The sequence below is a fragment of the Sphaeramia orbicularis genome, chromosome 8, assembly GCF_902148855.1.
Source record: "Sphaeramia orbicularis chromosome 8, fSphaOr1.1, whole genome shotgun sequence".
Lineage (NCBI taxonomy): Eukaryota > Metazoa > Chordata > Actinopteri > Kurtiformes > Apogonidae > Sphaeramia > Sphaeramia orbicularis.
Window position 1 is genome coordinate 8,728,700 of NC_043964.1, and position 11,465 is coordinate 8,740,164.

The 11,465-nt window shown below is 36.5% G+C and overlaps 1 protein-coding gene, 1 long non-coding RNA gene and 1 other non-coding gene across 3 annotated transcripts; 1 reads left to right on the forward strand and 2 right to left on the reverse strand.

The window, feature by feature from the left end:
• Window positions 1–5,241, reverse strand: tmem220 (transmembrane protein 220). The gene is made up of 6 exons (XM_030140105.1): window positions 5,000–5,241; window positions 4,892–4,921; window positions 4,752–4,812; window positions 2,759–2,882; window positions 1,685–1,744; window positions 1–1,601 (listed from the first exon to the last, which is right to left on the reverse strand). Exons 1-6 carry the CDS (start codon window positions 5,108–5,110, stop codon window positions 1,469–1,471), a joined length of 519 nt encoding a protein of 172 aa, XP_029995965.1. The 5' UTR covers window positions 5,111–5,241; the 3' UTR covers window positions 1–1,468.
• Window positions 5,242–7,509: 2,268 nt separating this feature from the next.
• trnat-cgu (transfer RNA threonine (anticodon CGU)) lies at window positions 7,510–7,581 on the reverse strand. Its single transcript has one exon. It is a non-coding gene; the product is annotated as a tRNA-Thr (tRNA).
• Window positions 7,582–8,148: 567 nt separating this feature from the next.
• LOC115424645 (uncharacterized) lies at window positions 8,149–11,334 on the forward strand. The gene is made up of 2 exons (XR_003936115.1): window positions 8,149–8,274; window positions 9,383–11,334. It is a non-coding gene; the product is annotated as an uncharacterized LOC115424645 (long non-coding RNA).
• The last annotated feature ends 131 nt before the right edge of the window (window positions 11,335–11,465 follow it).

Below are 11,465 nucleotides of genomic sequence, written 5' to 3' on the forward strand. Positions count from 1 at the left end.
TATTTGATTTTATTGTCATCAGATTATTTACATATTGCACTTGATTTGAAAGGGAAAAAGATTATTATAAACATTAATATATTATCGATAACATGATTGATTTGTGCCTTTCAGTCCAAAGTCACAAGGAAAGACTTGTAATACCAATGGAATGTAAGGTCAGCATTTGATGGCAAACATTTTATAGTAAAAAAAAAAAAAAAAGATTGACAAAATCAGCTTTTCAACAGAAACACATATGTCTAATTTCACGGGCTCTGCAGTGCATGTCTCTAGACCATCACAATCATTCAAAGAGTAAAGCTGTGTAGTTTTTTTCCCCTCTGAGATGATTAACATATTTCCTTGAGTGTTGTATGTTCAGGTATAATAATCTTTCCATCTGCTCTGAACATTTTTTAAACACAAATATATGGTCATTAAATTAAATATAGGAATGTAGTGGCATTTCTTTGAAAAACTACTCCAAAAATATGTTAATGAATGGCTGTAACTCACTTCCAAAAGATTGGAGGCAAGAAAGATTCATTTGCAAGTATAATACATCAGAGAACAAAAGTGGAGGCTCAATCAGAGTTCAGAGGGAACAAAAAACAAAAAAAAACACTGAGTCAGTCCTCAAACAAAGCAAATGTAAAACTGAAACTTCAAATGAACCAGATGGAATTTCAGATTCAAATGATGATGAGTGATAAAAGAGATTAGCACAGCATCAAAAAGTGTCACATTTCACTGATGTTAGCTTCATTTCAATGGAGCATTTTCTGATACACTGATATTAGATCTTTTTTTCTGTAAGATCCTTTCTGCTACAGATAGATGCTCCAAAGAAAAGTCCATATTTATGATCAGGAGAAGAAACAAAGCAGCTGTTAAACATTACAACAATGTATTTCCTCAGGTTTTAGATATGAGCAAATATCAAATAACTGACCTTTTCAACACGTTTCAATTCATGATAGAGGGAGGCTGAGTTCACATAGTAGAACATCTGCCACCAGTGGAAAACTGTGAAGGAATACTGTTTTCAGTCAGGGTGTGCATGGCTGCGTGTAAATAGGAATATCAGTGGAGTTTTCACTTTCACTAACAATGTAAACAGCACATTATTACTGGTCAAAACAAAGGCACAAAATAGAATGCTAGCAAGTATGTAAACATGGTTATTGACTTTGCCTTTTACACAATGTCACTATGAATCAGTCGACAACATATAGGAAACTTATTTGCCATGAGGCTGACACGGAATGATGACAAATGGAGTAGACAGATGGAAAACAGACAAAATAGCAAAAGGTTTAGGTGCAATTTGATGCAAAAATGCTAAATCATTTTGAGAGAATGATTGCGGATTCCCTTCTGTAAAATGTGGTTTAGATTTCTGAGGGTTAACGATACTTCAGCAGCACTGATGGTTAGGATTTTCCATTTAAATACACATGAGGAATGTCTGACGAGCTGTTGTTGACTATAGAGCAGTTTTACAGTGCGACGGCCAGTTTGATCTGAGCTCCTTGTTGACGTAGTAATAAAGCCATGCCACAAAGGGAAAGACTGTAATGGCAAAGGCAGTGGAGACTCTGAGTATCCCAACAGGTGCTCTGAAAGACAGCAGAAAGGTCACAATGTTAAAGTAGACCATTTTATCTGCCACATTAATCTGTCGAACAAAGTTGTATTTTACCTTCCGGAGTGGCGACATAAGAGAAGCCAAAGGACTGTCAACAAGAGGCCAGAAAACTCTCTAAAGACATGGAAAACACATATGTATCAGGATTTTTATGTCATTCACTTGTACTTATATAAGGTCATTAAGGATTCACTTAAAATTTTAGTCAATGGAACCAACACATCGCAGGGTTTTCCTGATGTTTATGCTGGGTTTAGGTTCTTGATATTCAGTGAAAAACTACACAGGTTTCCTTAATTTTCAACCTATACTGTTACAATCATCAGAAAATAGCTCAAATAAATATTAGGTCAATACAAAATTCAAATTTGGCGAATAATAGATTACGCCCTACTTTGAGAAAGTTTATTTCTAGGTAAAAGGCACCATCTTTTAGGGTTAAATATGGCATATTTTATCTTCAAATGTCACCAAGTTTTGCATCTATGACTTACAATGGTAAGAAAAAGCCTGAGTTGATTTATATATTTGAGGTTTAATGGCTGGTTTTTGGTCCTTAGTGGGAGGTGAAGAGACCAGATGGTTGTTTTTGAAAGAGGTCAACTGACAGTGGATTTAATTGACTGTTTTTGACTTTATTACAAAATGTTGAACTCAACATATTAGGCACTGTAATACATGCCTAAATTAATACAACAATCAATGTATAACTGTGGATCATTGATTATCGCACTGTCATAAGTCAAAATTCTACCAGATTTTTTTTTTTTTAATTTTCTTAGCTATTGTTTTCCTTCAATGTCAGTAATTACAGTTATGATGCCAGCCATCTACTGATACTAATCTGTCCTGTCTCTAAATTTGTGGTTTTACACCATCTTTTACACAGTAAAAGAAATTAACAAAATATGTGTTCAACATCAAAATATACATGAGAAAAATTTAGTAAAACAATACACACTGAAACATTCTGGAAGTTTTTTTAGCTGAGTTTGGACAAAATAAACCCTAAGACAAAAGAAGACTGACATCAGGACAAACCTAGTTATAGTTTCCTTATTTATGCAGAAACATAACTAATCTAAAGTGAATAATTAAGAAGTAAGCAGAGGTTGAGATGAAGCCTACCGGCCTTCCTCCTGCTGGAAGATATCTGTGATCTGCTCTTTGTAAAGAATCCATCCCAACATGGAAATAACAGCAGTGGAAATCATTACATGAAGATCCGCAACACGCCTCCATAGCAAAGACTCTGCAAAAAAAGAAAAGAAATGAAACATGCAAATAATAGAGATATACTGTAGAGTTGACAGAAGTCTGCAGTTTGTCTGAGATGTACAGTTGCGGTTCCGCCACTTGATGGTGCTACAGTTTTGGAAAAATGTTAACATGTTTGAAACAGGAAAATGTTATCTGACACAGGGAGAGACAGTCAGTGCTCATGCTGGTTTTATTCCAGTGTTGGAGGAAGTATTCAGAGTCTTCTGGAAAAACTACTACTATACATTGTGGAAAAACGCCAGTAAAAACTAAAACTCTGCACTAAATCCTTTGTAATTTAAATGTACACATGCAAAATGTACATAAAAGATTAGAAGTAAAAGTCAAGAGAAACACAGTGTATTTAATATTAACCCATAAGGTCTATGGTATTCTTGAAGATTTTAAAATTGGTACTGTTTATAGTACATAGATGAGGGTAGTTTGCTTAACCTCTTGAGACCCAGGGAAGTACAAGTTTTGGCTTTTTTTTTTTTTTAACTAGAAGCACTCGGAGAGCGCAGACCTCTGCCAAGGCTGATCAGTGGCCCCCCCCACGCCAAGGAGGTAATGTTTTTGCCAGGGTTTGTTTGTCTGTCTGTCTGTCTGTCCGTTAGTGTGCAACATAACTCAAAAAGTTATGGACAGATTTTGATGAAATTTTCAGGGTTTGTTGGAAATGGGCTCCCCCGTGGGCCCCCCCACCCCCGATCACCACCAAAATTTAATCATTTCTTCCTTATCCCATTTCCAACAAACCCTGAAAATTTCATCAAAATCTGTCCATAACTTTTTGAGTTATGTTGCACACTAACGGACAGACAGACAGACAAACAAACCCTGGCAAAAACATAACCTCCTTGGTGGAGGTAATTAAATGATTGCCTATATTGGAAACATCATGATGCAACAGTTTTTCAGATGCATTTTGTAACATTTTTATGGAATATCCTTTGAGGTGGACAGTTTTTTTGGGTTTTTTTTTTTGTTGTATAAAGCTGTGAAACTCTTGTTCACAAACATGGATAGAACACCCATAGCTGGAGGTTAAAATGTTGACAGATGAAGCCAAGGTTTTCCTTATGTTTATGAAAGGTTTATTTGCAATGAAGGCTTTTTCTTTGTTGTTCATTATAACCATGCATTCTGGTTACATTTGGTCTCATATTATTCTGACAGTATATAATAACATGAAACAAACTGGCTGAATCAACACACAACTAAACTCATAGAGTAAAGTTTAGGGTTACTATATAAAAAACAACAACAAAGAAAATAGAAGAAATAGGGCCTTTTTTCAGCAAAGATGTCAACTGAACATGAAAATAAGCATCTACAGCCACTGTGATTTATCAGACTCCATGGGTTTTACTGGTGAAGTAATGTCTGTGTTTCCACATTTACTACAGAGCCTCTGAACATCCAAATGGGTCATATCTGATGATCATGAAAAGATGATGAACTGAATTTTACCTGAATTACTTAACTTTATTAATAGGATTAGTGGTCCAGAAGTTGTTAAACATTAAAATAAACAGATGGTTTACGTTGTTTGACGGTTAAGATGAAGAAACGTTAGCTATAACAGAGAAAATACTCCCGTCTGTTAAATGAAGGAAAGTGCTTGATTTTCGCTGAAAAATGCAAAATACAGAGATAATATGATTATAAAAGGTGCTAAATTAGAAAAGTTAGAGAGAAAAGTTGATTTGGGAGCTGCCACAAAAGTAACACTAGGTCTTTATGGGTTAAAGTTCCTAATGATAGGACAAAACCCAGGTTAATCAAAGGTAGCCAATGTCCAGGTGCCCAAACATATCCACCCTCCCTTATCACTGCACATTTAAGCCCATGTTTGTACCTGTCACTTGGGGTTTAAAGCCAAGACATACACAGAGGAGAGCAGGGATACTATAACCAACCTGCAACAGAGAAATAGAATTACTGACATGTCACATATATATGTCAGAATATTCGGAATAACAAACGGTGTGAACTCACCATCCAGAGTCCTGCGTCAGGGTCATTGATCTGCAAAGTGAAAACATAAAACCCACGGTTAAACGGCCCGATTAAGAATACATACAAGGAAAATAATCAACCAGTTACCTGCACGTAGGTCGCAAGAGCAAAGAATACCGACATAAAGACGTTGCAGATCTGCCAGATGACTAAAAGCCATGACTTTTCAGTGTTTGAGTCTTTACTAACTTCTTCCATTTTTGTTTATAACTTCCCACGTCCCGCCCAGCCGAGTTCAACGTAATAACGTCAGCACGCAGACGTACGATGCGTCTTATGCAGTGCAGTCACATGATTCTGGTGACGCGCTAAATTCGGACAGAGACAGGAAGTCAACAATAAACTTTTCTTTCTGTTATACAAAATGCTAAGAAAACATAAAGAATACAGTACAATATTAATATAACAACATTAACTAAAAAGAACAGAACATAGTCAACAACAAACTGGACAAGACGCATTATTTTATTTTAGATCAGCGGCGCCAAACTCATTTTCACTCATAGGTCACATACAGTAAAATAATAACATAAATCATATAAATAATAACAGCAATTTTTTTTTTTTGTTTTAGTGTAAAAAAGGTTTACCCATGTACATTACAACTTACAAATTACAGTGGAACCTGCAAAAGTACAAACACTCAATACCAGGTATGATATTGTTAAAATTCCACTTATTTTTCTGAATAAATTTCAGGTTATTGATGATTGTTTAAATTATTCACATTTTTTGTGAAAGGATACTTTGTAAGTGCAACTATTTTAATGATATCTACACGTGTCTTTTGAAGTCATGTTGTGAACCTACAGGTTTGGCGCCATCTGCTGGCCGTACCAGTGCTTACATTAAGAATCCAGCCTGAAAATTCCAGTGCACTTCAGTATGAACCATCAAGGATCTACAGCTGTTTCAGTTTAGTTTTTGCTCTTGAGCACAAAGATGAATCCAAAGGGATCAGTCATAGTCAACAAGTAGGTCAGTTAGTCAGATTCCAAGTCACCATAAAATCCTCCACACCCATTCATTCAGACTCAGACTCAGCTTTATTGTCATTCAACCAATAGACATGATAGAATGTCATCTGGGTCTTGGTGTTTGTAGCATGAAAAAAGATAAAACATTAAATTAAATAAATAAAAAAGCCAAACAGAATAAGATACAACTACCATAGAATATGCTAAAATATAATAAAATAAACCTCTTGATATGTACAAAATTGAAGGTGGTGATGCATGTAAGCAGCAAAATGAGCAGCAGCAACAATTTACATGTGGAAATAAAGTGATAATAGTGGCTTTGGCAGAATCATGACCTGTTGGTAAGGTGCAAGGTGGACAGTATGAGGACAGTATATGGATGTTGGAGTAGTTCAGTAGTCTGTAGGGATGGGAATCGTTAAGAATTTATCGATTCCGATTCCATTATCGATTTTGCTTTATCAATCCGATTCCTTCCTTTCTCTTATCGATTCTCTTATCGATTCTGATTGGGTGAGGGAATAAAAGAGTACAAACGGGTGTGTTTGCATTAACTGTCTTTTATATTTCCATCTCTGCACAGAAAATATACCACAGTATGTCCAAATAATAACAACAAATGACGCCGGGCCTAGTTCAGGGGGTGCAGTGAAAGTGAAACTAAAGACGCTTTACTAATTCCTCTATTGCCGCATTTCTGCTACGTCGAACCAGTTCAACTCGGCTCAGCTCGTCTCCCGTTGTTGTGCATCTCATTTCCATTCCCCTACCTCCAGAAACTTGTATTTGGGTACGATGTTTGTTGCCTGCACCAGAACCTGAGCTGGGCCCGGCGTTCACTCTGCCGCTACATTCACAAGTGTTGCTAAGTAGTGTATCAAATACGTGGCATTCCTGTAAATGAATCACATGCTGTGGACAAATGTTTGAGTATATTGGAGGGATTCCATCCTTTTGAAGACATGAAAGCTTTGCAAGTGCTACAAGTGGACCTGGTGTCATCTTTTTAGACCGTTTCTACCTCAACACCGTGTTGGCTACGTTCTGACCAAAACAATGCAGCGTACGCGTGATGTCATCGCGTATGTTTCCAAGGAATCGAGCTACTGGGATCCGGTCTCGATTCCCATCCCGAGTAGTCTGACTGCATCCGGGTAGAATCCGTTTTTCAGTTCCCTTGCAAATAAAGGAAAATACTATCATAATAATCTATAAACAATGACATTTCCATTTTTGTTCTAAGTTGTAGTGTAAAAAAGTAAAATTACATGAAAATCTTTAAATGTCCTATCTTTCCACAAAAAATGTGAATAGCCTGAACAAATATGAACAACTTGCAATGTCTTAGAACTAAGTGCAATTTTAACAATATTCTGGCCATTATTCAATGTTTTGTGCTTTTTTGGTAATGAACATAATTGTACATGATAAGCTGAGGATATTGAGTATATTGTTAACGATATTTCAGGATGTAGAAGAGGAACGCAGTTTCGTTAAGTTATCTAGGTTATTGCAATGATATTTGTACAGATACAGAAAGCATTCAACGAAATTCACACGCCACTTGTTCATCTGAACTACACAGGAAAAAAACTCGTCTCTCAACAACCAGTTCGCAGGCACGGACGGGGTTCGAACCCGCGATCTTCGGTTTACGAGACCGACGCCTTACCACTTGGCCACCGCGCCTGGTAATGTAAATAGGTCGGTGTCTGTTAATTTGAAGAAAGTACATATACAATAATTATAGATATGGATTTATATTTAGAACGTGTATAACATGATGAAATTCCGTAGGCAAAGTCTCCATTCCGATTTGCTCATCTGTAGTTCATTTAATCTGGTCTCCATATACAATACGCAGTTTTTAACCCTCTCTGCACCAAACGGATTAACCGCGCGTTTACTCAAACTATGCCAGTTTTTATGTAATATATCTTAGTTAATCTAAAATTCGGCGATCAAAAATGAATGTAAATGAATTAACTTTCAGCATAATCCCGTTTAGTTTATGACATATGTTTCCGAATAAACACGCTCCAGTAAAACGAACAAGTGCGTCAAAAATTAACGCACGCAATTTTATATATGGCCGAATAATAAAACAGAAGTCATTGTTAATTATGGGCATTATAATAATAGATTATATGTTAACCTGTCTCAAAGTTTTCTTAAAAAGTGTATTCTTTACGTAGTAGCTCGGCGCAGGTTGATGTCCACCCACAGAAACGGCGAACACTCCCGGAAGTGACGTCACGAATCAAACCGGAATTCAATCTTTCTTTCAGCGGCTCGAAGATGTTAAAAGCTTATGGTTTGATATTTGATTGTATGAAGATTGTGTAGCTCGTTGGAGATTCAGAAGTAAATGTTGCTAATGCTGTAAGTATTTCTCTTCATGGAACATCATTGCTAGCTTAACTGAAAACCTATCGCACTGTAACTAAGCTAGCTAAGCTAACGCGACTACCTGGTTAGCAGAGTTGGTCTTCCATGTATGGTTATATTTGGTGAAATCTATATTTATCCGTACTTTGAACTCGTCCGTATTTGAAAAGTATGTTAGCTCCTGCTGGTTTCATGTTCTGCTGCTAGTACGTATTTCACGACTAACTGCTGAAAGTCTGTGCTAACATAGTAATGCAAGTATTTAGTACCACTTTTAATCATGAGCCACTGCTTAATCTGTCACATCAGATTATATTAATTTATAAAAAACAAAGTTTTATATAGTGCCAAGCATTGTCATACTTAGGTTTATTTACATTACACACATAGCTGTGATTTTCACATTTGTCTGTGTTGTCAGTCACTAATTTAAATACCTATTAATTATGTGTTCAGTTGGAAAAGAAAAGGGTGGAAAGTTGTCTTCGGCTCTCCAGCATACAGCATACAGTACTTAAATATGAGAGAAAATCCTAAGAATTACAGTAAGCCAAATGTTGAGTTTTCCACTCCTTCGCCATAGTGAAGTAACAATTATTTCCAAAGTTGTGTGTGTGTGTGTGTGTGTGTGTGTATATATATATATATATATATATATATATATATATATATATATATCGCAGTAGAGATTGAAATCCAGTAGGATTCGTAATCCTACTAGGACAGATCGAAATTTTAGTTTGTCCTAGGACAAACTAAAATCCTATCTGTCCTAGGGTTAGGGTTAGGGGTTTAGGGTTGGGGGGGTTGGGGGGGGGGGGGGGGTTAGGGGGTTAGGGTTAATCTTCAGATCCTAATTTCTTGTAGGATTTCAGTTTGTCCTAGGACAAACTAAAATTTCAATCTGTCCTAGTAGGATTCCTATCTGTCCTAGTAGGATTACGAATCCTACTGGATTTCAATCTCTACTGTGACATATATATATTTCTGTAGTTTAAAATGATTTAAAATAAAACAATAGTTTAATAAAAACAAGACAATAATTGTTTCTTTGTGACCTTTGCAGTAGCTGCCTTGTGTTTCATCTCTGTGTTGTGTCCAGTCTTTGACAGCGCCGCTGGGCCTCCCTGTCTGCTCCATCATGCCGCTGGTGGTGGACGCCGTGTGGGCAGTGTGGAGCATCACAGCCGGGATCTACGACTACTTCCACACCAGTGCCATGGAGGAGAGGATCCACACGCTGGAAAACGTCCTCTCTATCCATCAATTTGTGATCGCAGGCCTGTCGGCTGGCCTCATCCTCCTCATGACATACATATTATGGAGAAAACACTGAAACCCAGACCTGGGCCAAGAACACTCTAGATGTTTGGTTTTAAGTGGCCATCTCATGTTACTAAAAGACAGACAGCTTGATTCCATCACTCTGCTCACACTTGATGATCATACCGGTCTGAAAATGAGCTACAACTGAACAAGGGAAATGAAGATTCATAATGTGTCAGTTTACCTAAAACTCATGTGGTTTAGAGACTCTGTGGTCTGTTTCTGTCTCAGAGGGTCCTCACAAGGTATCTGCAGATTATTGTTCACTTTCATATAAAATGGTTACAGCTTCTTAAGGAAATATTGCACTTTCACTGGAAATCACTGTCTGAGATAATGGACTGTCAGAGATTTTGCCATTTTAGTTAAGGAAAGCTTTTTTGGAGTTGCCAACACTAATTTTATTCACAACTCAACTGTTCTTCATCCTTTCAAGAGCAAATGTTTTTGTGGTCCATTATTTTTAGATGTTTAATTCATAATTTTGACATTAACATACATATCATGATCTAGACTTAATATTTTATAACTTGATACATTGTCAAAAGGGTACAAAATATGCAGGTTTGTCCTGTCATTTCTGCTAAGGGATGCCTTGATTTATTGATGAAACCGACTCTTGATAGACTGGAAAGTTAGTTTTTACAGTGAAGAAATTAAGTTGACTGAGCAGCATCTGAAATCTTTACATAATATATGTTTTGTCTTGGATGTATGGCTTAAAAGCAAAATATGATTTATAATGTTGTTGCCCTTAGCCTTAAAGGGTACATATTGTGTCTTACTCATTTATAAAATGGGTCCAGGGGCTTGAAAAATAATGTTACATTATCAAAACTTACATAAGTTACTCAGACCGATCTGAACACATAAACCATCCTGGCACCCTATCAAGGTGTCTGCATGATGGTATCCATGGCACCAATGAGAAAGGGTCGTGGGCAGTAGCTCATCTGAATTTGAATTACATCTGAATAACAATGTCCACTTTAAAGAAAATTGGGCCATTATAGATGCTATGTTTTCACTATCAATCTCATTCACCACTGAAATTTTAAAGGTAACTGGGGTCAGACTATGTTGTATTTCAGATTATGTTGCGCTTTAACTGGGAAAGTGATGATGTGATTAAACTGGAGGTGAAAGTGGGCTGCTCTCATTTTTTAGCATTGTGTTGCACTACTGCAGTTAACAGAATTAGCGCAAAATCATTGGTGTAGGTTTTTAAATATTCATGATTAACTCATGAATTTGTATATCTACATCATTACTTTTCTGATAAATTGTTCATGATATGGAAAGGGGATGGTTTCTGTCAAATTTGAGTTGTTAGTGTCTAATGTATGTTGGAAAACCAGGGTTTGTGTGTCGAGGTTATTTGTCTATACTTGCATTTTTACCAACACTGTTCCTGTCTGCGTCCATCTGCACATTACACACGTCTTAAGTGTTAGAAATATGTTCTACATTTAATGATGTAGTGGCTCTTGTGTTTTGCTTTCCGGGGTTTGTTGCCAGTGAATTATATGCACTACTGTACGTTACCACTACTGTGGCCTCTGAAAGGGAATATGTTACAATAATAAATCATTTAATCTCAAGATGTTGTTTTTGACTTTTAGGAAACTCTTTATCAGATGATGAAATACTTTTCAAATAAGTCACAGGGATGCACAAGTAAGTATTTTAATTTATCTCCTGTTTGATGGATTAATCGGACTCTAAAATATCTAAAAAAAATATGTATCATATATTCCCATTAAATTTGCTTAATCCTGTAATCAGTACACATTGGATGACATTACCCATCTTTCTGCAGTTTGCTTTCTCTGATGAAATAAAGAAATACCCTTCAAAAC

Bases quoted from the DNA above. Each gene is read 5' to 3' on its own strand.
- tmem220 (XM_030140105.1), bottom strand. From the start codon at position 5,110: ATGGAAGAAGTTAGTAAAGACTCAAACACTGAAAAGTCATGGCTTTTA. The intron at 2,883-4,751 runs GTACAAACATGG...CTTTTTTTGCAG, and splicing joins CTTTAAACCCCAAGTGACAG to AGTCTTTGCTATGGAGGCGT. The intron at 1,745-2,758 runs GTAGGCTTCATC...CCATGTCTTTAG, and splicing joins TTCCAGCAGGAGGAAGGCCG to AGAGTTTTCTGGCCTCTTGT.